Below are 24,376 nucleotides of genomic sequence, written 5' to 3'. Positions count from 1 at the left end.
GATATTAGCACTAGATTTGTTTGTTTGCCCTCTTGGACCGGGACAGCATGGTATGTGCTTGCCTTCTTTGGGCTAAGAAAACTGCATTAGTCACAGATGATCAAAGTCTGCTCTGAGACAGCCCAGCAGTGAAATGAACTTGTCTTCGTGGGAGGTTCCCATGTGCCAACACTGGGACGAGCGTTCCTGAACCAAGGTGCAGCAGGGAAGGTTTCTCCTCTCACCTGCTGGCCAAAACCATCAAGAGAAATGCCAGAGTTCAGCGTAGCTGTTTGCTTCCTTCCTCCTTTACAGCCCATCTGATGTCCTGCTGCCGCCTGGTATTCAGCCTCGTGTCTTATCAACACCGCCACATTGTTCATCGCTTGGTGGGTCATGACTCGGAGCAGCTCCTCTTACAACTGCTGGGAGCCTGGGGAGGTTCTTTAACCTATCTCAGATCCCATTCGGGGCTGGCAACAGCTGTCTGGTCCACATACGCCCCAGGACTGAAGGGAACCCATGGCTAGTCCTAATGCAGGCTGCTCCAGTCAGTCTGGCTCTCCAGGCAGGGCTTTTACTCTGCTTACAGGCCCTGCTCTTGATCTTATTTACATTTGCACTGGAAATGCAGGTCTTTCTCCACCCCGGTCTCTGCTTTCCCCGATGACTGCAAATACGGTAGGTTGGTATTCAGCCCAGATGTCAAACAAGTCAGTCCTGACTGCAGGGCCTCTGGATTTAATTTGACATTATCTTCTATTTAACTGAAACACATGACAAACAAAGCAGGTACCGATTCTCTTATTGAGGCTCTCCCTCATCTAAGGGCTAAGAGGGGGTTTCCTCTCCAAGTCCAGACCCTGCTCACAGACCTGGAAGCAAAACAGGTAATCAAGACCTGAGGCACTTGATATTTCTAAGCCAAAACGCCAATCCACCACTAATCTCATTCATGGCCATAAATGGCAACGATCAACCAGGAAGAAAGCAGCAACCTATTCATCTTCCTTTGTGGGTCATCTTTAAAACACATTTTCTATGAACAAAATTCCCCAAGCACACACGTAACTGGAAATTCCAGCGCTCTAGTCCTGTCTGTACTTGAGATTTGGGAAGAGGAGCTAACAGCAGGAGTGCTGAGCCAGCTGGTCCCAGTGGACGTTGCTCTATGCAATGGCTGCGCTTGCAGCACCCCCGGGTGACTTCTGCACGGCCCCCCTGTGTGGAATTTGCCTCACACCTGCTGCCAGGGTGAGGAGATTCAGCCTCGTCAGAGCCCAGGTTACGTTCATTGCATAAATGACCAGTGAGGCTGAAGCCAGCTGGTTTATATAAGGGTTTTGTAGTGAGGGTGGGTGCTTTGGAGGGAAGGGGTAGTAGTGATGCCCCGCCCCCCCCCCCCCCCCGCTTGTTAGGATCAAGTCCTTTTGTGCTCCGGGTGTCACCCCAAGCTGCTCCCAGCCTACAAAACCACTATGGACAAAAACACTATGGGACATGATCATTTGCCCACTGCCTGCACTGAAGAGCAGGGCACTAATCCAGCAAATGCCCCGGAGGCTGCAAAATACCCCGCTGGGGTGGCCGGCCAAGCCCTCTGTGCCCCGTACGCTGCTGCCGGCTGAGTCACGGCTCAGCGCAGGGCGGATTTTCATTCTGGGAGCAGCCTCAAGGTTTCGTGGGGCGCGGGCCTGGCGTGAGTCAGCCGCTGAGGTGGCGGAGGAGGCCGAGAGGAGGCACCGAGAGGCTGCCCTGCTCGCTCGGCTCCCGACACCTCAGCACCACCAGACTCAGGCAGAAGTGAAGAAACCCGCTGCATGCAGCGGGACCGTGCTTAATTTAACCTCAGGGCCGAGCCCTGCAAGCCGGGGACCGAGCCCCGAGCCCCGCACCCTCCGTGAGGGGGGCAGCGCCCAGCCGCCACCCCCAGCATGGCGGCGCCGCGCTCAAGATGGCGCCGGGCGGCGGCCGCGCCGTCCCCGCGCTCCCGCCTCAAGATGGCGGCGCGGGGCGGCGGAGGAGTGGCGAGCCGCGGAAGCCGGGTCATGGCAGCGCCGGAAGAACCGTGCGGCGGCCGGGCCGGCGGCGAGCCAGGCCGGGAGGCGGCGGGTTTGAGCGGTGCCCGGTGCGGCGGGGCCGCCGCCATGTTCCGCTGTGGAGAGGTGAGGTGTGGAGGGGCTGCTCCCCGTCCTCCGTCCCTCCGAGCGCCGGTTAACCGCGGCCGGCCCCGGGATGGGGGAAGCCGGGCTCCCCTCAGGGGTTGGGGGGTGAGGTGAGCAGGGCTGGAGCCGGCCCCGGGGGTGAGGGGGCTCCCCGCGGGGCTGGGCTGAGCACCTGGTCCTGAGGAGTCGCCTTCCTGTAGGGATGCTCTGAGGGGTTTTCTGGGTGATGCGACGTGGCACCAGAGCACCCCTTTCCCCTGTAGGGGCTGGCATTGCGTTAATTTCCACTCGAGCTTCATTAAAAGCAGGGTTTAAGTCCAAAACCACCACCTCGGTGCGATGGGGTGGGCTGGGGGCCAGGCAGGGGCCTCTTGGGTGGTGATGGAGGGATCGTGGGGTGAGGGAGCAAAAGGGGTGCTTGAGGGGAGCACAGCCATCGGTGATCAAAGTTTGGCACAGTTACGGCGTGATGTGTTGCAGAAGAGCTGGGGTAGTCTGATACTGGGCTGCAGGTTGATTATTTCTTGATTATATATGAACAGTTACGTAACTTGTAAGGTTATTGGAATGGATTGCTCTTAGGGGAAAGATGTGGGAAGGGATTGCTGGGTTATATTCTGAAAGAATCAGGGAATGACGCTTTTCCAGTTGCAAAATCAGTAGCAGAAGAAGAATGAAGGTGAATGCTTTATTTCTTAAGCAGTCCACAGCAGAAGAGTGACTGAAGATACTGTGGCTTTGCGTGAAGTTTTGCACTACCTCAGTATTGTATTTTAAGGGAGAGGTTTTGGCTTCTCAAGGCGGGTGGGAGTATTTAACGATTCAAGTGGTTCTGTTTTATCTCACTTTATAAATCTCGCTTTATAAATCCTTCTGAGACACAGGGTATCCGTTTTCTCACAAGCTTTGCTGAAGTCTGTGAACTGGTAGCTTTTCTTTTTTTTCTTTTTTTTTTTCTCTTTCAGGAGCTTGTAAGTGGGGAAAGTGAGGAGGAAAATAATGGTGTCAACCTGATGGAGTTCTCGGATGAGATCCTTTTGCACATTCTAAGCTACGTCCCTTGCACAGACCTTGTCCTGAATGTCAGGAAAACCTGCAGGAAACTCGCAACGCTTTGCCTTGACAAGAGTCTAACCCATACAGTTTTACTTCAGAAAGACTATAAGGTGGGGAGAGTAGCTTGCTTCTTCTGTTAGCTGTGAAGACAAGTCTGACTTCCGAAAAAATGCCAAGAAATAGAACACTTCAGTGTGTCTGCATGAATGTCGTGCTCTTGAACTCTGAAAAAAAAAACACCAACAAATAAACAATAAACTGTTTTATAAAAGCATTTGTTTTGCAGAATGCTTTGTTAGGACAGCTCTGTGCTCCCTTAGTTAGTTTTCACTGATGGTATTTTATATATTTTCTCTGTTCCTGGAGGCTAAAATGAAAGTAAACTTGACTTGCCATTTATAGCTGCTTTTGACTATGGTTGTATGAAGATACCATTTTCCCAAAATATATCTTCCATGCTGTTGTGCAAAGAAATCTATATGAGCAGAAAAACTTGTGCATGTTGCTGTCAGGCATGCAGTCAGCTAAGCCAGAAAACGTATATGAGTTGTAACAAAAATAGAGCTTAGGAATGAAGGGTGATACGTGTTATGAGGACCGTGTCGCCAAGCGTGAGCTTCTCTTCTTTATTTCCAAAAGAAAGCGGATGAAGGAGAATGAAAGCGTTCTTCTAATTTGAGTTTCCGTAGGTAGATAATTCTGCTGAAATAGTTTTGCTGTTAGAAAATGGCGATTGTCCTCCATTCCGCTGTCAGCTGCTGGACAGATTTTGGCCTCACAGTCAGTAATGCAGAACTGCACAGACTGAGAAGCTAAAGGAAGGGTAATCTTAGGAGGCCAAAGCATGGCAGATTAAGCGGTGTTTTAATGATTCTTAGGCTGTGCTAGTGTTCTAAGGCCCTTGGATGAACCACATAATCTAAGTGCTAGCCAGTGTTATCCCCATCTTCAGATGGGAAACTGAGTCAGTGCACACTTGCCATATATCTCATTGAATCTGGTTTTGTTTGAGTACAGGTAAACAAAGACAAAGTGAAGCAACTGATGAGGGATATCGGAAAAGAGATTTACCAGCTGAACATGGCTGGGTGCTATTGGCTGCCCAGCTCCACTATTGATCATGTAATACGATGCAAGAACCTGGTAAAACTGAACTTGTCTGGGTGCCACATCACTTCTCTCCGCCTCTCAAAGATGCTGTCCGCGCTCCAGCACCTGCGCTCCCTGGCGATAGATGTAAACCCGGGTTTCGATGCCAGTCAGCTAAGCAGTGAGTGTAAAGCCACTCTTAGCCGTGTCTCGGAATTGAAGCAAACCCTTTACACTCCATCATACGGTGTTGTTCCGTGCTGCACTAGCCTTGAGAAACTGCTGCTTTATTTTGAGATCCTTGATCGCTCACGAGAAGGTTTTATGCTCTCCGGGCAGCTAATGGTAGGTGAGAGCAACGTGCCCCATTACCAGAACCTTCGCGTCTTCTATGCCAGGCTGGCTCCTGGCTACGTTAATCAGGAGGTGGTGAGGCTGTACTTGGCGGTGCTAAGTGATCGGACACCTGAGAACCTGCACGCCTTCCTTATTTCTGCCCCTGGTAGTTTCGCTGAGACCGGAGCCACTAAAAACCTCCTGGACTCCATGGCTCGAAATGTACGCCTGGATGCTTTACAATTGCCCAAAGCCTGGATTAACGGCTCAGGGCTCCTGCAACACTTGAAGTTCAACAACCCCTTCTACTTCAGCTTTAGCCGATGCACCTTATCTGGTGGTCACCTGATCCAGAGAGTTATTAACGGTGGGAAGGATCTTAAAAGCTTGACCAGTCTGAACCTCAGTGGCTGTGTTCACTGTCTGGCTCCAGAGTCCTTGTTCCGAAAAGCAGAAGACGACATTGACAGTAGCATTCTGGAAAGCCTGGTAGTGTCTTGCTGCAACCTGAGACACCTCAACCTCTCCGCAGCTCACCACCACAGCTCAGAAAGCATAGGGAATCATTTGTGCCAGCTTCTGTCCAGGCTAAAGCACCTACTCTCGCTAGCACTACCAGTTTGTTCCATCACAGACGTTGCTGCAAACATGGAAAAGCCTCCCACGCAGTCTAATGCGGCGCCCCAAACGTTTGGAAAGAAAGTCAGGGTGGGCATACAGACGTACCCGAGGAACTTAACGGACCAGGCAAATCAGAAGATAGAGTCTTCGGTGTTCTGGACTCTGATGGGAAGTCTCCGATTTTTGGAAACCTTGGAAATAATAGGGTCCAGTTTTTCCTCTGCCATGCCCCGCAACGAGCCAGCCATTCGGAACTCGTTGCCTCCTTGCGTCCGGGCACAAAGCGTGGGGGATTCGGAGGTGGCTGCCATTAGCCAATTGACTTACTTGCAGAGCCTCACCTTAGCGCAGCTGCCAAATATTATTACTGGTTCTGGGCTCGTTAGCATCGGATTGCAGTGCCAGCATTTGCGGACTCTTTCGTTGGCCAACCTGGGCATGATGGGGAAGGTGGTCTATATGTCTGCTCTCATGGACATGCTGAAACACTGCAAGTGCTTGAGAGATCTCAGGTGAGGGGCTGCCATCGGACATCTCCGTTTTGTTTGTGGAGCTCCAGAAATGGAGCGCGTGTTTGTGTAAAAACTGCGAGTGTTCCTCTTCCGATCGCCCTCCGTTCAAAAAACGGGTCAAAAGTTGCTGTAATGGCTTGAAAACCGGTTATTTTCTTTCCAGAGTTGAGGAGCACAGGAAGGCATCTCGTGCTGTTCTCGAGGGCTCAGGATATGCCTTTTAACCAGCGTTTTAAGTGCTTAAAGTCTCTGTGCTGCAACTGCCTTCCTTTTAGATAAGAAAGAGTGAACGCAGCATATTTGGGAGCTAACTGTCAGGGCTAGGTTAAATGTTACATGCCTTTGCTGACTTTTTGACTTTGTGTACACATACATCTCTTAAACTTCCAGGATGGAAGAGACTCCTACCATGTCTAGATAACGTAGAGCCCTATTGCAATATTTTTCTACCTTTGGCTTATATTTTAAAACCACCTCTCTTTTTTTAAAATGTTATTTATTTTTTAATTTTATCTTTTCCCTCCAAATCGGTTTCTGTTGGTGAAACTGGCAGACCTGTGAGGTCTGGTCGTTATCTATTCACAAAACAGGTCTAAAATGCCCAAGAACAGTAAAAGCAAGGTCATCCTCTCACGGTGCATGCCTGTGATCACAGTTAATTACGGCGTGACTAAAATCATTGCTCGTCAGCTGAGACTGGTGTTTGTGGGCATGATCCTAAGCCGTCGCACCAGTGAAGGGGTAGCTAAAACCCCTCTTGGTTTTTCCTTGTCTAATGCTTCCCATTTGCAAGAGGCGAGGAGCATTGGTCTCATCGCAGGGACAGCAGCTGTCAGAGATGCTGTTGGAGATTCGCTTGCTTAATGGCTCGGGTCACGTGCATGGATATTTATTTATCCTTGAGCAGGCTAAATGCCCTTGGAAGAGCCGAGATGTGGGGAGGGAGGCTTGGGCGTGCAGTGCTGCTTCTCCCAGCTCGGCCCTGCAGCTCCCAGAGCCCCTGAAATGGAGGCTGTGACCGCTGAAGATGGGAGGCAGCGCACAGCCTCCGCGAAGGATGAGCAAGGGAGTCTCCTTGTGACAGCCGGGCGTTTCAGTGGGAGCTGCCGTGGTTTCTCGGGCAAAGCCTAAGGTTTTAAATAGGTTTAAAAGGTTTTTAATGTTTAGCCCTTACTCCTGATAACGCGCTTTTTTCATTTAACTAATTCTCTGGTGCTTCTACCCCTTTTCCCCTCCCCACTTTCCAGGCTGAGAATTAGTTTCAGAGCTATTCCAAAGCAACATTGTCATCTAGCGAGCGAAAGGCAGTATTGCAAGTATTCCTAGCTACAGGGATTAACCCAGAAACCTGCTGTAAGGTTGCAGGGGCTTCTGTGCTTTGTCCTAAACTGATAGCGGACCAGTAGTGCTGCTGAAAAATTGGAGAAGCTTCCCATTTCCTTAATATTCACTTTGAGCTATTGCTCAAGGAGCTAGTAGGCTGTTAGGGTCTCTTCAGGCATTGTAAACTGACCAGCAGTCTCGGACTGAGACTCTAAAACAGAATTTATCGACTAACGGGATTAAGTTGCTGAGATACCCCCACATATTACAAAAGCCTGTGCAGAGATTATCCCAATCAGGCTGGGGCCGACAGCTTGTTCCCACCTGGTGGATTAACCTTGGCAGAGCTCTTGGCCCCGCTGACCCAATGACTGGGAGTCTCGTGTGCTCTGAGGTCCCGCAGTAAACCCGCTCGGAGCAGATGTGCTCTCCTGGTGGCGCCGGCCCCGAGCAGGTTTTGTGTCCTGCAAACTGGTTTCTGCAAGGGGGGGGCATTCGGGTGTGCTGCTAGCTAAAGCACAGACCCCTCGTTGGGGATATCCAGGAGAGAAAAATCCGATCTCTGCTCCCTGGGCTGAGTATTTAAGGTAAAGGTTGCGTCGATTCTCAATAAAGTGGCGGCGATTTTTTTCCCATCCTCTGACCAGGTAGGGCTGGGGGTGGTCACTGCTGGCTCAGAGGCACGAGGTCCGTATCGCCACGTGCACGTTGTGAGTTTTTCGTGCTTGCTTCTCTCTAAGCAGTAAACTAAAGCTTAACCAGATCAGGGGTTGGTGCGCTGGGGCTGGAAGTCCCTAACTCCACATCAGCTAGTAGCTGTCAGCCCAGCTTTTGCCAGCTGTGTTTGTCCTAAGACCGGAATCAATCTGCTGCTCAGGTTTCGGACCCGCCTTACCCAACGTGCTTTTGTGGAAACCTCTCGGAAGCAGGGTTACTCGCTGGCATTCTGCAGCGTAGGCCCTTTCTGCGTGTTTGTCCCCCCGACCTTCAGCTCGCATCGTTCGAGCGTAGCTAGCGTGTGCGGGAGGTCTGAGCTTGCAAAGCCAGGATTTTGTGCCCTGCCGCTGGCACCAGCAGGTAGAAGCCATCACGTGTGTAGGTGGAACAGGTGGGGGGACGTTGGCTGCTCCATTTGCCAAACCCCTGTAAACGTGCCGCCTTCTCTCTTGTCTGAAAGCGTCCCAAGCCCGAATTGCCCACTGACTTGTTTCTGTTTACTCCCGCAGGCTGGAACAGCCCTACTTCAGCGCGGGCGCCCAGTTCTTCCAGGCACTGAGCCACTGCTCCTCTCTCCAGCGGCTTTGCATCGTCTCCCGGAGCGGGACTCTGCAGTCTGACGCAGTGATGTCATTCATGGCCAACTGCCTTGAGGTCATCATGTGCCACATGTTTATGGGAGAATCTCTCACCGTCTGCAAAAACCTCCAGCAGTCTATTGTCCGGAGGTGAGTGCGGAAAAGGGGTTGATGTGGGATTTCTGGAGCTGCTCAAGATTTATCTCCCATTTCCTCGCTTGCCAGGGTTTATACGGCTTGGAGCACTTGTTCTAAGAAGCTAATAGGTACTGTGTAACTGCTTGGCGCATGAAATAGCCTCTTATTTTAATAAGAGTCAATCAGTGAAATATTTGAAGGTATTGTACGAATTCTTGATTCCGTTCCCACCCGTGTTGTCTGCGGTTCCATCAGGGCTCAGCTGAAGTCGTGGATGTACAGCCCCATCATAAATCAAATGGCACTTCTCGTGTAAACAAAACATCTGCCGACGTTTTAAGTACTGAGAGGTTTGACCTTGAAGCTTTCCTCCTTTCCCACAAGTGACTAAGATAATTCTTCGTCCTCTAATCACTTGTAAATGTCACTTACTGATAATCCCCTGGTAGTACAATTCAAAGCCTTTTGAAAGGGTTGTTGCGAAGGGTTTTTCTTCGGCGGGGGGCGGGGGGAAAGAATTGGTACAAACTGCCTTTGCACGTTTGGCAGTTCTTAAATGCATTTTGCTTGGCCCCTTGCAGTGTTCAGAGGCTCACGTGGTGGGAAACGTTTGTGTGAGCCGTGAACTGCATTTGAAAAGAGAGTTTTTAATTACTCCTGGCATTTTGGAATCTAATAGTGGCAGTCATCTAACAAAATATTTCCCATGCAGCAGACTTCCCATTATTTTTTTTTTTCTATAAGGCATTTTCTCCTCCTTCGATCTGTTTTCTTTGTCACCTACCGTTGCTTTGCCCTGTTAAGCTCTAACAAAAATTTCAAATCGCACGGCGTTATCACTGCGTCCTAAGGGGTGCTCCTCCCCCCGGCCTTTCTCCAGCTTCAGACTGACTTATTACTCTTGGCTCGTTTCCGAGGATCAGATCCAGAAGAGCCTATGACTACATCAGCTACCTCTCGAGCTGCACACGGGATTGCTTGTTACAGCCTCTAGAAGGCTCCGTGTTCTTTTGGGACAGTGACTTTGGAAACACCTATATGAATTCCTTGTGATGTGACAGGGATTCCTTGGGTTTGTATTTTTACAGGGCTTCGTATCTGTAAAGTCAGTCCTGGGTTGATTTTGGTAGTGCTTTGAGGATCCTTAAAAAGAACCAAGAATCCACGGTTTCTGGTTTTTATTCTGCCCTCCTCCCTGAGATGCCATTGCAGCACTGGCCAACGTTTTAATGTCTGCTTACTGAGCAGAAAAATGCTGTTCTGCAGTCTCTTCCTCCTCTCTTTCTCTGTTGTGTATGGATTCCCACTACATTCTGTACCTCTTAATAATTTAAACCCTGGGAACTTTCCAAAGAGCAGCTGATGCCTCATGAAAATGTTAAAAACTGCTTTTATATTTAGCAACAGTTCTGGCTGTCGTACTATTCTTCTCCTTTTGTATCTTATTAATAGAGACGTTTGTATGAAAACAGAATTTTTGAAGTTCTTTTTTCTGAGCAGAGCATCTGCTCCCACTGCAAATCCTGCACCTGAAGTCATGATCCCCTATGACATTCTAATTGGTGGCTCTGGAAACGATTTTGATGTCACGTAAGATTATGACTTCAGGAGGAGGAGAAGCAGTGGGAGCAGCTGCTCTCCTAAGCAACAGAGATCCCGTTCTCATGCAACTGTCTCCAGTAATAACACGGAAGGAACAAAATACAGAAAATGATGTGTAAGCAAAGCCTGGGGTCTTCCACGAGCCATCAGCGAGCCTTTAACCACGTGATTTTCCCAGCGATCCTGTTCTCGTCCTTGCGTAAATGCCCCTCCAGATGGGGGTCAGGAATTGACTTTCTCTTGACTGCGTTTTATCTGCTGCTCCGAGGGCAAAGAGACGTGCAGTAAAATCCTTGAGCGAGCTAGTTCATAACTTTAACCTGTGGAAAAGGCTCTAGTTCATACTGCGTGGCTTCCTGTAAGAAGGTGCTGCTCGCACGCCTTTAATCCAAACTTGAAATTGGAAGGGCCCGTCGGGCAGCAAGTTTGAAGTTAGATATCCTGTGCCAGAACAAAAGAAGGTGGCTTTTCTTTTTTTTTTTCTTATTTTTTTGGGGGGAGGGATGTGTGCAGATGCTGCGTGTGCAGGGAAAACATGAGGGATGAGTGGGAAGGAGGAGGTGAGAGCAGGGAAGGCTTCTTTGCTCTCCTCCCTTGGAGCTGGGGGAATGGGTTTGTATTCCTCAGGTCCCACTGCGGGGCAGAGTTCCTGTTGTGGGGCTGCAGAGGTGATCTTGTTTAGGCTGAGAGCAGCCAAGTGACTGCAGCTTGTGGACAAAGATAGGGCTGAAATTACCCCCGTTCTCCCAACGCCTCCAGAAAGAAGAAATGGGAGCAAGGGGGTCCCTTGGGCTGGGCATATGCAGGAGTTTGCTGCAGGTGATAGGGCTCGGAGGGCTTGAAAATACCATCCAGTGCCGTGCAGTTCTTTTTCAGATGTGGATTCACAGGAGGCTTTGGCTCACAGAAGAGGCTGGGACCGATTTGGGGAGAACAGACCGGTTTCTACCACAGACTTGTGCTGGAAGGTGGCGCGTGCACAGGCTGCGGTGATGGGAGCTCAGGTGTTGACCCTCTCGCTCCACACCGATGGCTTAAAGCCTGAGCAGATTCTCAAACTCTTCCCATTGTCCGTAAGATAGGATGATATTATCTATTTCTGCTCTACTGGCCTGCAAAGAAAGTTGTTCTCGTGCCTTTTAGCCTCGTGACAGCTCTAAACTAGGCCTTGTGCTCCCCAGCTTTCCTGTGGGCAGTCTTCTGGCTGAAGCTCGCTGCTATTTCAGAGAGGTTAGTTCTTGTGTTTCAGTCCGTAAAAAGCCTCTGATTCAGTCCTGCCTCTTTTGCAACGGAGCACAGTAAGCGGAAGAGAATTCGTCTGGAGCCCTCATCAGCAAACAAGAGGCTTGCAAGGGCAAGGTCTCCTCTGAGCCTTGGAGAAGACGGTTTCCCTCTGGGCAGATAAATCATTGCAGTGTTCTTCTTTCTTTTTTCTTCTATGTGGAGGGGAGGGGTAATCATCTTTATGGTTCGGGGACATCCTCCGTGCACATGAGGAGGGCCCAGTGATTAGAGAGGGACATGCGGCCTGGGTGAGCCGTGTCCACTCCCCTGATCTGCCTCAGATTTCACATACCACACTGGTCTCGGCTCACAGTTTCTCTGTAAAATGACGTTTCTTTCCCCATCACATGGTGCTCAGCTGCCGCCGTACTTCAGATAGCAGCGGATCTAACAACAGTGTTTTCCTTTTTGTGCTTGCACCCTAACTTTGCCAGAGTGCTTAGCTAAAAGCATGTGCTGTCTTCGCTTAAATAACTCTTCTGTTAAACCCACTGCAGCGTCACTTCCAACCCACTAAAATACCACAGTGCCAGGACCCACGGTTGAAGCTCCAAGTGTAACCCCTTATTTTTTTCTGTGCAAAGAAAATTCCTTGAAACGAGAGGTTTTCTTCCTTCTGGGCAGAGCTGCAGTGCTGGGATTCTTTCTAAATGGTTGCAGGGAGCTCCAAGTCGGTCTAACCAGGCGGTAAGAGGAGGGGGCTTGCTTCAAGCAGCTTTCCCCGAGGGTTTTCACGCTGTTATTTTGTGAAGTAGTCAGTAGATGGAGCTGTGACCTACGGAAGGTGTCCCGCTACTCTGTCCTGATGTGTTGCATGCTAAATAATCGCGTTTATACGCTTGTATTTCTCTGCCCCAAAAATCTTGCGGGAAAAGGAATTTGGATGGCTTCAGCATTGCGCTGCTGCATGGCGCGGTCAGCGGGCACCGCACAAATGTGCACAAGTTGCTCTCCTGGCGGAGCTTGCCAGCAGAAAATAGGCTGGAAGAGGGGATGGGAAATGCTTTGGCAAATGTCCCCTTGGCCTCAAGGACAGATTTTATTTTCCAGTGTGTTCCTTTAGAATTTTTCTGGTTTTAGCTTAAGGGTTTAGATAGCTCCTATCATTGTAGTGATTTCAAGGACTCTGCAGTACCAGACAATACAAGCCTGCGAGAAGTCCTTGGAAAAACGCCTTGGAAAAGATCGAGAAAGCAACAGTTAAATTTAAAAGAAAACAACAAAACCCACCACAAAGCAAACCGAAAAGCCTCAGAGCATTAGGGATTCTTCATACATAAGGGAAAAGTGTCAAGGCGTAGAGGTGAGTTGTGACTTAGAGAAGTGCAATTCAAGAGAATTTGGAAGCCGTGGAAGATGGCGTGGTCAGAAAGCGAAAGATTGGGGGGCAGCTCAAGTGTGTTTTGGGGAGCTGGGTGGGTAGCTTGGCTCGCCTGCTCACATCTCCCGGAGGCAGGGAGGGATCTGGTAGCTGTTGGGAGAGGGGACAGAGGGTGGGATCCTGGTGCAGCATCCCCTGAGGGCTGGCAGCCCTAGCTCAAGCTCTGTGCCTTTGTTTCCCTCGCCAGGCCGGCTACCTGTCTGCAGCAAATGGCTCTGCAAAGTCCCTCTGTAATGCCACGCCTCGGGATCTGGATGACTGAGGGTTAACCGGTGCTGGGAAGTGCAGAGAATTCTAATGTTTTAGGACAATCTGCCTGTTCTGGGGATCTAAGATGTGGAGGAAGAGAAATATTAACTTAGCCCTCCTACTTCTGCCAGCGTCAGGTGTGAGCAGCGATTAGTTTGATGTGACTTTCACAATAGGACTCCTGCTACTTTCCAGGAATAGCTATTTCAATCTGAATTAATCTTACTATTCAAGCGTTTGTCGCAGGGAAAAATTCATAAAATGCTTTTTTTTTTTTTTTTAAAACGTGAAACCCTTGGCTGGATCTCTCCTTTCCTTCAGCTGCTGATTCCGGTGCCCTGCGTGGCTGTGACAGCCGTGCTGCTCGCTGCAGGGCTGCAGCACCCTCCTGGGGTTCAGCTGCAGAAACGGGGCTTCCAGGTGGGAGCTGGGGGGTGAAACCGAGTATTTGGAAAATGCTGAGCGAGCCAGACCCTCTCCTGGCATTTAGCATAGGACTAAACTATTGCAAATGAATTTTTGCTCACATCAGTGCTGAGTGTGTCCCCCCACACCTTGTTGCTATTGCTCTGAAAGCCCCTGCAGTTTCTTTTTCTAGCCAACCGATTTATTCTCCTTGTTTGGATTCTCACCGTGGGCTCAGCCTCAGAAGAGCCCTGTTTGGTGTTCCTCTCCACTTGTGGATGGGGTGGGAGGGGGCTGCTAGGGCAGTCGGGGAGTGCGAGCTCATCTTTGAATTCTGCAAAGCCCTCCAGCATCCTGCTGCAGTTGTGTCGGCGCTGCAAAAAGCTGGTATTACCACCCGGGGCTTATTTGAGATTTCCATGCTGGTTTTTGCTTCCCTTCACCACCGTCTCTTCCTTCTGACCTTGAAAAAGTCCCTCTCGGTGCAGTGCTGCTTTCCTGGATCCCGGAGCTGGCGCGGCAGCTGCCAATCCCACTCCGCTAGCCTAAGCATGTTGCGGGCTCAGTCCCCGCGTCTGATTGCAGAAGACTTAATGTATCGCTGGGCTGGCGGAGTGAATCATTAGCATCCTGCTCCAGCTTTCATTGTCTGTTTCATTTCCTGCTCTTAGAAACCCCTGAATCATTCCGTCATGGGCTGAATAACAAACTGCATCCTTGTCAGCTCGCCTTACCCAAGAATTCGTTGGCGGGCTTGGCGAAGGCTGACTCTGCTCGGGGTGTGGCCCCGACACCTCTGCTTCTGCCAGGGATGTTGTTTAAGGGTGGGTTCGAATACTTCGCAAGCCAGCACAGCTCGTGGGGCCACCCCCAGCCTGGTGTATTTGTGTATCTTCTTTTGGGGGGGTACTAACATAGCCCCTTCTTAAATGCATTCCTGTGGCTAACCCGAATGACTCGTTCCAACTACCAGCTCGCGTGTTTCGAAGGGAATTCAGTCCCGAAAACCTCCTCGGGGGAAGATCGCTTTGTGCACCAAGTGGCTTTCAGGCAGCGCCCTCCTCTCTCACTTGGCTGGGAAATAAAACTGGAGTAGCACCGTCATGCCTTCTCCTCGCATGGGTGTAAAAGGCTGAACGGAAGCATTAACTGCAGCTTTAAAGCATTTCCATAGTAAAATAAATCTAATTGAGCAGTTACTGCAGTTGCTTTTTAATTTGTGGAAGAGATTAGGAAATAACTTTCAGCTTGCTCTGGCAGAGCACTCCCCTAGGACGTGTCCTGGGTGCTCTGGCGTCGCTCCTTGGGTTCTCGTTCCCTCCCTCTCTAATTGTCCGGTCACATTTGACTGATGCAGAGTTCAGCTGGCAAAATAACGTAAGAAGCCCAGTCTGGAAGCATTTCTGACAAACCTCAGCTCCCGGGAGAAGTGGTGGAGTGCCATTCGTGCCTTACAGAGGGAAACCACGGTGCACAGAGGTAATTCCCCTCTACTCGTGGGGTGCATCTGGCGTGTGTCGCCTCTTGTCCGGGACACGATGCGGTGGCAGGGGATGCTGCGTTGGAGCTGGTGGCAGAGCTGTGTGCCACTGACTTCCAGAGTCCCGTCTGTGCCCCTTCTCGGGTTGGAGGCTGGACTGATGGGGCTCACGGTGAGTGGAAACGCTCTCTGGGGGAAATATCTCCTTGTGTGGAGCTGGAAGCAACCTGAGGAGTCACAACTGCTTTCCTAGGGGACTTCAGAAGTGTGTTTCTGGGATTAGAAGATGGAGTCTGCACGACACCAGTGCTCTTGCAGGGTTGGAAATGGCTCACTGTGGGCATTTCTGCCCCTCTTGAGAGCCCTTCGGGGGCCGGCTGGGTGGCAAGGATGCTCCCGGCTGACAGAGGAGGTGCCTGGGGGAATCCCACCCGCAGCCCCTTTGGTGTGCCTGGCAGAAAAAAAAAAAGCTCCGTTTTATGCCCTTGGCAGTCGCTGTCAATAAGGAGAGAGCTCCTGCAGTTCCCTGGACCTGAGATCCGGGCACAACTGGCGGAACAAACCCGAAGTGTCCGCCTGGCCTTCCCGCAAAGAAGAGCGAAGTGCCTGGCTGTGCCTTGGGTCATGTCCCCTTGGGTCATGTCCCTCGGCAGCTGCTCCCGCTTGCCCTGCCGCTTCCTCCCTTCCACCACGCCGTGCTTCGGGGATGGGAGTTTCCAGCCTGGCTCAGGTACGTTGGCTGAAGCTTCCAAGACAGATGCCACACTTGAGCTCCCCGATGCGAGTCAGTCTTCCAGCAAAAACAAACTTGCGCCGTGCCTGGCGGAGGATTAACAGGGGTTTTGTGCGTGCGGGTGGAAGAGCTGTGCGCAGGGCAAAATGTGAGCCGGTCTGCGTTCTTTTCCCTTGGGAAGCTCGCTCCTGATGGAAGCAACGCTCCAGCCCATGTGTGAAGTCTAAGAAGAGGAGGGAGGGGATATGTGGCTGCAGCAGAGATTCAGTTGCTGCAGCGAGTCGTGCAAACCAGAGTCCAGGTCTGCTCGGTCCCCTCTGCTTTGTTCCCCCAAATCAAGCTTCTCCCGGTTTCCTTCCTTACTTTTCCTTTCTAGAGCCTCTTTTCCCATGAGCTTATCTCAGTTTGTGGAGTCTAAAAATCTGGCCTCCATCCACTCCCGCCGCGTCGTATTTCCTCGTTTTATCTGGGGCGAGTTTCTTTTGTTGCCAGTGCTCAATTACACCACCTCGCGTGCCCTCGCCACCTTGCCAGCAGTTGCGAAGTGGGATGTGCCGAAGCATCTGAATTTAGCACAGGGCTTTTCTTAGGTTTCTCTGGAAATCGCAAGGGGAACTACATCCTTCCGTTCCAAACACTGCCTTTTCCCATCCTTAGGAGTAAGAGGAGGTAAGTTTGAGCAGCTCCTAAGGTAGCAGAGCTGTCATCTTCTGGGCATTTGTGGTGCGGACAGATACAGCGGGGCACAACCCACGGCTGCGGGCTGCCTGCTGAGGTTTTCCTCCAGCTTTGGGCTGCCCTTTGGCCGTATCAGCAGGTGGAGTTCGGGGACTCATTGGCTTCCTCTCCAAAGAGCTGTCTGAAAGCACACACCGGGAGTGTTTGCCAGGAGATAACTGCATTCCGGGGAGTGACTCTTTTGTCTCGCTAAAACTGCGGAAATCTGATTAAAGTGCGGACCTTGCTCTAGACTTTTTCCCTTTCTTTTTGACTTTGTCCCTGACCTACATATTGCATCCTGCCACGCTGGTTGGAGGTAATTGAGACCGTAGTGGTAGGCTATTTACCAAGCTGTTCACTTGAAAATAACCTTCCTGTGTCCAGTCCACACCTGTTCTGGGATAATTTTGGAGGCAAATAACCGAGCGCCGTTAACCCTTTCAGCTACGTGCAGCCTGTTCAAGGTCTGACCGTAGTGTGATGTTACACCAGCGTTGATGCCGGGAGGAATGTATGAAGCAGGCTACACTTTGATATCTGTTTTTCAGCTCCGTGGATGATTCCAGCCAGCTGCTGCAGCCAGGCCCACAAAGTGTCCAGATCCCAACTGGGATTCTTCAGAGACCTCCTTGTAAAAGTTCCTGCTGCTGGATGTTGGTTTGGTGTTGTGTCTGCTGGACCAGAGGCTATGGCTGGAAAATGTGTGTGCAGGGGGGGTATTTTCTTTGTTATCCCAGTGGTTGTTTCTGATTAAAGGACATGTTTTGAAGAGGCTGCTAGTCAGTTGCCTAGAAAACTTGCTTTCATTTAATTAATCATGATGAGTTTAGTCTGGAGGTTTTGTAGGAGAGAGCAAGTAAGCGTATCCTTGGCTTCTTTCCCTCGGAAAAAAGCAGGGTTTCATGCCTGGAACTGCAGTTCTTTTGTCTCCCCAGGTCGACATCCCTCTCCGTCCTTCAGGTTTTCATTTTACAAGCCACGCGCTTGCAGGGGTAGATCCAGTTTGAAGTCCATCCAGGTGTGGAATGAGGAAGAACCGTCAAGAAGATTACAGGAGCTGTTCTGCAACTCATTAACTCGATCTCTTCCCCTTCTTGTTATCTCCTCCCCGCGCCCGGGGCCTTTCGAACTAGTGCTCTAAGTGCTTCTCACTTAATCTAGCCCACCTGGACAGGTGTACGAAGAAAGGAATTGCCTTCCGGGGATGGACTAAAGGAGCATAGGTTGCGGAGGGAGTCTGCTTTTGGGAACTGCTAATCCCAGTTTAACATTATGACAGCTGCTCGTTAAAATCAGGGTGTTTTTTAACAGGCAGTTAAAGGAGAGGCTTTGCACGCACATTTAGCTGAGAATAATAGCGAGCCATGTGCATTTGATTCTTTTTTTCTTAAATCACGCAAATTGTACATGGAAAGAATTCTCCGGCGTCAACTTGCTGGGGTATGGAATTTACAAGGTTTGCAGTAACGTACAGCTTCCTGTTGAGGGGGAGAGAAAATCACAAAGCTTTCTTTTTTCCCCCCCCCTTTTTTTTTTTTTTTTTAAGATCAAGTTCAAACCTCTTCTATAAACCCAGCCTCTTTGGAAGGTATACTTACTGCGTTGGGGTTTTTCAGTTGTCGTGGTGGCAGATTGTCGTGTAAACTTGTCTAGGTTCTTGTTTTTATAGCTACATGTAAGGGCTGCTTATAAACTACGATTTTGTATATGGTGAGAAGGCAGCATGCAGATCTGATTTGGGAGTGCCTATATACAAAGAAAGAAGCAGAGGTTTCTTTGCCTGGGGGGGGGGTTACGGTCAGGAAGGCTGCATCTCGTGAAGATCGCTGTTTCTTCCTAGCTGAACTTCAGTAAACTCGGGCTATTAACGTGATTTTCTCCGCAGGACTGTGGTGTTGGATAAGGAACATGAAGAGCTGAGGCAGAGGAGGGACTATCAAATAGACGTTTGCTGTATTTTATGTAATTGCACCGCAGACTTTACCAACTGCCTCCCGGATCAACGATGATTTGCTGCTTGGTTTCTTGTAGTGCTGGGGAAGTAAGAAACTGCTCAGCTCCTACCCAGGCCTCAAGATCCTCCCAAGGAGCGGTGTCCTTTTCTGCCAGCCCTTAGGCGTGAGGCATGAAGGGCAGTCTGTGATGCAGAAAGATAGAAAATTGCCCCAGGTAGTTCTGTTGCTGGAAATCCTTACTCCTGCGGCTACTTAGGCTCAGGCAAATTAATTTAACCCACCAGGGCTAAGCAGCTGAACTCGGTATGGGAATCCCTATGCAACATTTTTGGCAGCTCTACTCCAAATCATTTGTGCACGGAAACATCCTTGCTGTCTCCCAGGAAATGCCAGCCTCCTGTAGCCTTTTCTTCAGCTGTCTGTACTGCTAGCACTTGGGATTTTCCCGTGTGTTTCCAGCAGCCAAATCGCCAGCCATCTCCTCTGCTGGAGGGAAACCTGTCCGTCTCAGTGCTAAAGATGAGCTTCAGACACACATCTGAGTAAGAGGAGCTTGTTTAGCAGCCATCCCTTCTCTCGACCCAACACAACTCCTTTTAGCCTCGAGGGACTGATGCTGCCAGTTTGACTCTGCCTCCATTAGAGTGACACCGAGCTGGCCCTTGTCACACGGTTCACTGGAAACAGCTTGGTGGCACGCTGCTAATAGTCACAAGTGTTTTAATCTTAAGGGTGTAGCCCTTAAGCTATAGAATAACTTCCTTCCCCCTTAGCTTTAAGAGACTGAACTCTTTTGTTGTGCTACCCTGAGCAATGCAATTTCTCTTCTCCCACGTTCTCTTACTGGGCTGCTGTTATGCAGTGTACTTGCTTAATAGGGTCTTGGGCTTTTTTATATGGCTCTTTATGCATTGTATAAATGGCTTTAGTTCTTGCTGTCCTCTTCCTCTGCTGCTCCTCTCTCATGCTGTCATATCAGGCCTCTCCCTTGCAGGGTCTGGGATTCTCAGTGTGCGCACCAGACCCAGCAGAGGGATGTTGGCAAGAAGAGCTGGGAGGACAGGAGGAGCCTGCAGGTTTTTCGAAGAGGAGACAAAACCACTGGGGCTGTGGATTTAGAAACGGACCCAGAATTCAAGTGGCAAAGAGGGATACTTACACGTGTTGGGGGCAAACTCACGTAGTGCTAAGACAGGTTTCTGCCACTTGTGTTAAACAGGAGGCTGTGTGTGTGTGTGTGTGCGCTCTTAAATGCTTATCTGCAGATCTGAGCTTTCTAAACTTGCCTGTGCTCTAATTGCAGAGTGCAGACTCTGCATGCAGAACAACGGAGCCTGAAGTGATGATCCCACACTCGGCCCTGAGGGAATGCCCGGCACTGCTCTGGCCTGATTTTTTTTTTTTTTAACAGCCCTGCAACTTGCTGCTGGTTTGTAGGTGGTTTAAATTGGTGTCACTGGGTACCCTGCTCAGCTGGGATCTCAGAATACCAGTACATTGTGATTTTTTTTTAAATTTTTTCTCCCTCTTCACATCAAGCTTGTGTCAGCTCAACAGATTCTCTGGAAAGGGTGCAAGCCCAGCCTGTGCTCCCCAACGACACACACAGAGGAGAGAGGGAGACCCTGACTTCCAGCTGCCCCCCTGCCCCCTCTGAGCACCCTTCCTTGCCCCCACCGCGTGGTTTTTATCCACTCAATCCCCTTCTGTTTCACCAGAGAATTAGTATTCCTCCTGGCTAATAACCTGTGTCTGATTTAGTTTCCAGGCGGACCGCCCCGCGTTAAATGTCGTCATTTTCCCTCTGCTTCACGAGGACTTGACGGAGGTCATCAGAGATGTCCCCATGAGGCACTTGGATGAAATTACCTTGTTTAAAAGCAGAGTGGCCGAAGAACCCCCCAACCTGTGGTGGTGACTGGCGCAGCATGGCAAGGACGCTTGGAGGGAACACGTGAAGTAGCTTCTCCTTGGCCTGGATTTCCCCATCTTCAGCTCCTGGCCACCTCGCTGGATGCTGTACAATCACTTTAAGTAGGTGCAATTGCAAAATAAAAAAAAAAAAAAGCTGTTCCTTCGCAGTGGGGAAACATCTACTGGATAGCGCTTGCATCTGAAAAGCCTGTCTCAAAGGCTTCTGGAATGTGATGAGTGTTTCCTTGTGGTTAATAATGAATTGCTTGGTTACCTTCCTGAAGATTAAGGTAAGAGAACCTGACGTAATAACGCTCTTCCCCCCGTGTCGCCTGGTGTGTTTCCTAAGGGCCCCTGTGTACTTTGGCGGCGTGATTCGTGATATTGGTGGAAATCATCCGTCGCTTTGGTCTGTTTTTGGCAAAGTAGAAAGCCTGAGACAGCTAAGAGGCCCAGATGTGTTGCTCCATTGGAACGCATCGCATCTTTCCTATGTTACAGATGCGCAGTTGTAGTCACACGCACACATGCAACCACAGATATTTAACGGTCTTTTGATTGAGAAGTACCACGAGGACTCTTTTTAATTTTTGAGTAACAACTCCAGGTTATTAGCACCTTGACCGCGGTATGCTCTTGCTGATACGGTTTCCATCAGTGGGCCTGGTGGAAGAAGCTCTCAGCTGTTTTGGAAATCCTTGTCCTAGGGTAGATGGAGCCTGCAGCGAATGAGCTGAGGCTCCTGTCTGATCGAAATGCCGTCTGTCTTGCTGTTTAGATGGGAATGTAGTGTGCCGGTTCTGTCCTTAGGTCCCATGTCTTGAGCTCATGCTAATTTTAGAGACGTTATCAAGTATTTTCACAGTGTGACTTCATTTCAGCTTCTCTGCTCCACAGAACTTCCTCAGGCATCAGTAGTGGTCTGGATCACTTTCATATTGCCTTATTTACCGAGCACTTTTGAAAGCATCAGACAGCTGAACCAAAAGCCGGGTTGTGAATTCCTGGAGCGACGGTGCTGGGCGGCAGTCGAATTTCTGTTTTGCTGGAGTATTTTGTGGTAGAGCAGTGGGTAGGTCCTCTGCAAAGCAGCTCTCACCTGCAGCTGTTTAACTTCTCCACCTGTTACCTCCTAAACACGGTCTCGTGTTGAGCAGTGCTTTTCTGGGGAGTCCCAGTGTCGTCCAAAGGTGACGTCCCCCTCTCCTTGTCAGCATTTTCTGTGCAGGGTGCCACCTCCCAAATGCTCCTCTGTGATCAGCGGTTCATAGGAAGCCTGGTTTGGTGGGACAGATTTGAGGACAAAAAGCATCTCGCAGCTTTGGAGGATTTTTCCCTCCTTACTTCCCCATCAGTCGGATGTGCTGGAAATCTCTTGCTGGTGTAAATCTTGAGCCAGGCTGCAGCAACCTATGCTTGGACAGATTATGGTGTTGATGAGCAGGATAACGTAAGTCTTCTATCAAACATCTGGGCACTGCTAAAACTAACCCTGCGCGTGTTTGCTGCCTGCCCTCAGCTTCTCTCCCTCCTCCACCAGCAGCAGCCTCTGCCTCACCAGCAGCCGGTACCGAGGCCGGTCCGTGCTCCTCCGGGAGCAGCTGCATCTTCCTGCAGCCCAGCCCCGAGTGCTCGTGGAGCAGCGGTGAGTGCCGCAGGCAGGACGCCGTGCTGGTGCGTGCAGCAGGCTGGTTCCCTCTCCTTGGCATCCCGCCACTGTTTTCTCTCCTGCTCTCCCAGCGAGGCCGTTCTTTCTACCTCTTGTCACATCGCTCGGCTGTTTGAATCCCTCTCTCCCTCTCCAACAGCTTTTTTTTTTTTCCTCCTCCCACACTTTAGCAAATCAGATGGACTTCTTGGCAGGCACGCGAGTCGCTGTTCTGTCCAGTTCAGGCCACTTCAGCTCTGCCTGGTTTTCGTCCAGGTTTCTTTCTTGGAATAAATGATGGGGGTTAGGCAGCAAGCAGCGTGAAGCAATACCAACGCTGTTGTCTCCTCCTGTGCCTCTAGCCTCAGGGCAGGGTAGAGGGGAGGCTGAGGGTATGGAGCCAGCTCTCTTAATACCTAAGGGGACCTGTTTGGTACGTGCACAGCAGGAGAAAGGCTGTCCCCATCCTGAACAGGGATTTCCCCTCCACCTGCACGCTGCAGCACCAGGGAGAGTTTGGCAGAGCTGCCAGGGCTCTTGTTGCTGTCCGCTGGAAAATCTGAGGTGGGGGACAGCGGCGTGCAGAAAAAGCCTGGTGCTTAGTGCTGGGGCTAACCCTGTGGCCCTGGGGGTTAGAGCGACCTGATGAGACAAGCAGCACTGGGATCCTTTGCTCGGCAGGGCGATGCCTGTCTGCCTTCTGTCCCGCTAGGCTGGGGCAGACGACCGGGCATGTTTTACAGCACCGTTATCCTGTTGCCTGGAGTACGATGTTTAGACATCCGTATTCCTGCAAACGGGTCAAAAGTCCTGATGCCAACGCTACCAGCTCTGATCGGGGGTAGGAAAGGTCACCCACAGGTGGTAAAGAGAGCACCACAAATAGCGATAAGGAGCTAAAAGCTCCTTCCCCAACTGTGGGCCACCGCTCCCTATCCCTGCTACAAATTCTCTTATGGTGAGTGAGAATTTCCGCTGCTTCTGCACTCCAGGCAGGATTCACCAGATGTTAATAATGTGCTTATTTTCTCTAAGTGCTATTTTGGCATCGGTGTTAATTACAATTTATATTCTGCAACATTTACACTGGGAAAAAGAACCCACCCTAATAGTCCCCGATTGGCAGAGCCAGGCTATTAAACACAGCACCATATGCTCAGAGCAGAGCAGTATATGGGGCTCGGAGACCACTCAGCGCCGAGGCTCGGCGTGCAGCGTTCGAGGGGGAGAGGAGAACGGAGGGACTGGTGTTTTGCTTTTATTTAATAAGAAATTCTCCCCCTTTCCCCTGGTTTCTGTCCCCACCTCTCTGGAAATCTCCCCCTGCTATCCGTAAGCACCTAACGAGGCGATCTCTGAGCCTGCTGATGCCGCTGCCCGCATTTTAAAATAAATGAATTCAATTACCAAAGGTGCCCTTCTCGCAGGAGCTGCCTCTGCAGGGTTCCCAGTCCCTGCTGGCGTTTCGTGCTGCTCTCCAGATCAGCCCTGCGAGCTCCGGGGACTGCAGAAGCAGCAGCCCGTGCTTTGACCCCGACAAGGTGGCTGTGCATCCCTGGGAGATGGATATCCCGGGGCGAGTCCCAGCAGTGGGTAAAATCAAAATTTGTTTGCTCTGTTCTTGTTCAGAGTCTCATTAAGCAACGTGGCTTTTGGTTCCTGTGGGCTGGGGAGGTCTTAGGTGCGAGGAGTGACGGTGGTTTTGGTGGAAGAAGCTTGGTGGGACCGAGCCCTCGGTGTTTCAGGAGGTGTTTTTAGGAGCGGAGGTCAGAGGACTGCTCCTCAGCCCTTTTGCCACGTGGATTTCAGGGTCTCTTTGGAACGCGGCAGTGGGAAGGAGGCTCTGTGGCACCAGCGCTCCCTTGGAGAAGCCTCAGGAGGGTTGGGAGCGTGGTGGCTCCTCGTGGCGGTGATGGTTGGGCAGGAGGAGGATGGAGCAGGAGGAGGCAGTGCAGGAGGACCTGTACCTGGAAGCCAGACCTGATCTGTGAGGCTCAGCCTCAGTTTCCCGACCTGGGAGGAGGGAAGGCTCGCCCACCACGCACACAGGAGCTTGCAGGGTGTGAAGCATGCCCAGGGCGAGGCGGTGCTCCTTTGGGAGCAGAGGGCAGGGCAGGGCTGCTAACGCAGGCTGGCGGGTGGCAGAGCAGCGACCCTGCTCGCTTTAATTCCCGTGACTGCTGCCTCCTCTGCTGGGGCAGGTGAGACAGAGCAGGATCTGTCCCCTTGCCTTGCGGATCACCGGAGGCAGCAAAGTCCTGAGGCGACGTGCAGCAGCCGTCTGGTACGGGCGCTGGGTGCCTCCTGCCAGCACCCCTTTTCTTAGGACGCCTCGGCCGCAGGTCCGTGGGATTTTCCAGTTTGTGCAGCTCATCGGCGCAGGAAGGTTGGTTTGTCCCCCTGGGGGGTGCAGTCCCCCCTATTTTTGGTCCCCCCCTGGCAGCCGGAGCTCCTCTCCTGCCCTGCGGGGAGCCCCGCGAGCCCGGCTGGG

The 24,376-nt window shown here is 51.0% G+C and overlaps 1 protein-coding gene across 2 annotated transcripts; it reads left to right on the top strand.

Annotated features, from left to right (window-relative positions):
• Positions 1-1,379: 1,379 nt before the first annotated feature.
• Positions 1,380-20,375, top strand: FBXL18 (F-box and leucine rich repeat protein 18). Of its 2 annotated transcripts, XR_005824538.1 has the most exons (6): positions 1,380-2,144; positions 3,110-3,310; positions 4,218-5,758; positions 8,308-8,526; positions 12,969-13,167; positions 20,085-20,214. XR_005824538.1 is itself a non-coding variant. In XM_040574444.1 (5 exons), exons 1-5 carry the CDS (start codon positions 1,914-1,916, stop codon positions 20,239-20,241), a joined length of 2,349 nt encoding a protein of 782 aa, XP_040430378.1. In that variant the 5' UTR covers positions 1,385-1,913; the 3' UTR covers positions 20,242-20,375. The 2 variants fall into 2 exon arrangements, 1 of the variants encoding a protein (XP_040430378.1); XM_040574444.1 differs by lacking the exon at positions 12,969-13,167 and having other exon boundaries at positions 1,385-2,144; positions 20,085-20,375.
• The last annotated feature ends 4,001 nt before the right edge of the window (positions 20,376-24,376 follow it).

The sequence above is a fragment of the Cygnus olor genome, chromosome 15 (assembly GCF_009769625.2).
Source record: "Cygnus olor isolate bCygOlo1 chromosome 15, bCygOlo1.pri.v2, whole genome shotgun sequence".
In the NCBI taxonomy this organism is placed as follows: domain Eukaryota; kingdom Metazoa; phylum Chordata; class Aves; order Anseriformes; family Anatidae; genus Cygnus; species Cygnus olor.
Note: the sequence above shows the minus strand (reverse complement) of the source record. Positions and strands in the feature narration are given on the sequence as shown.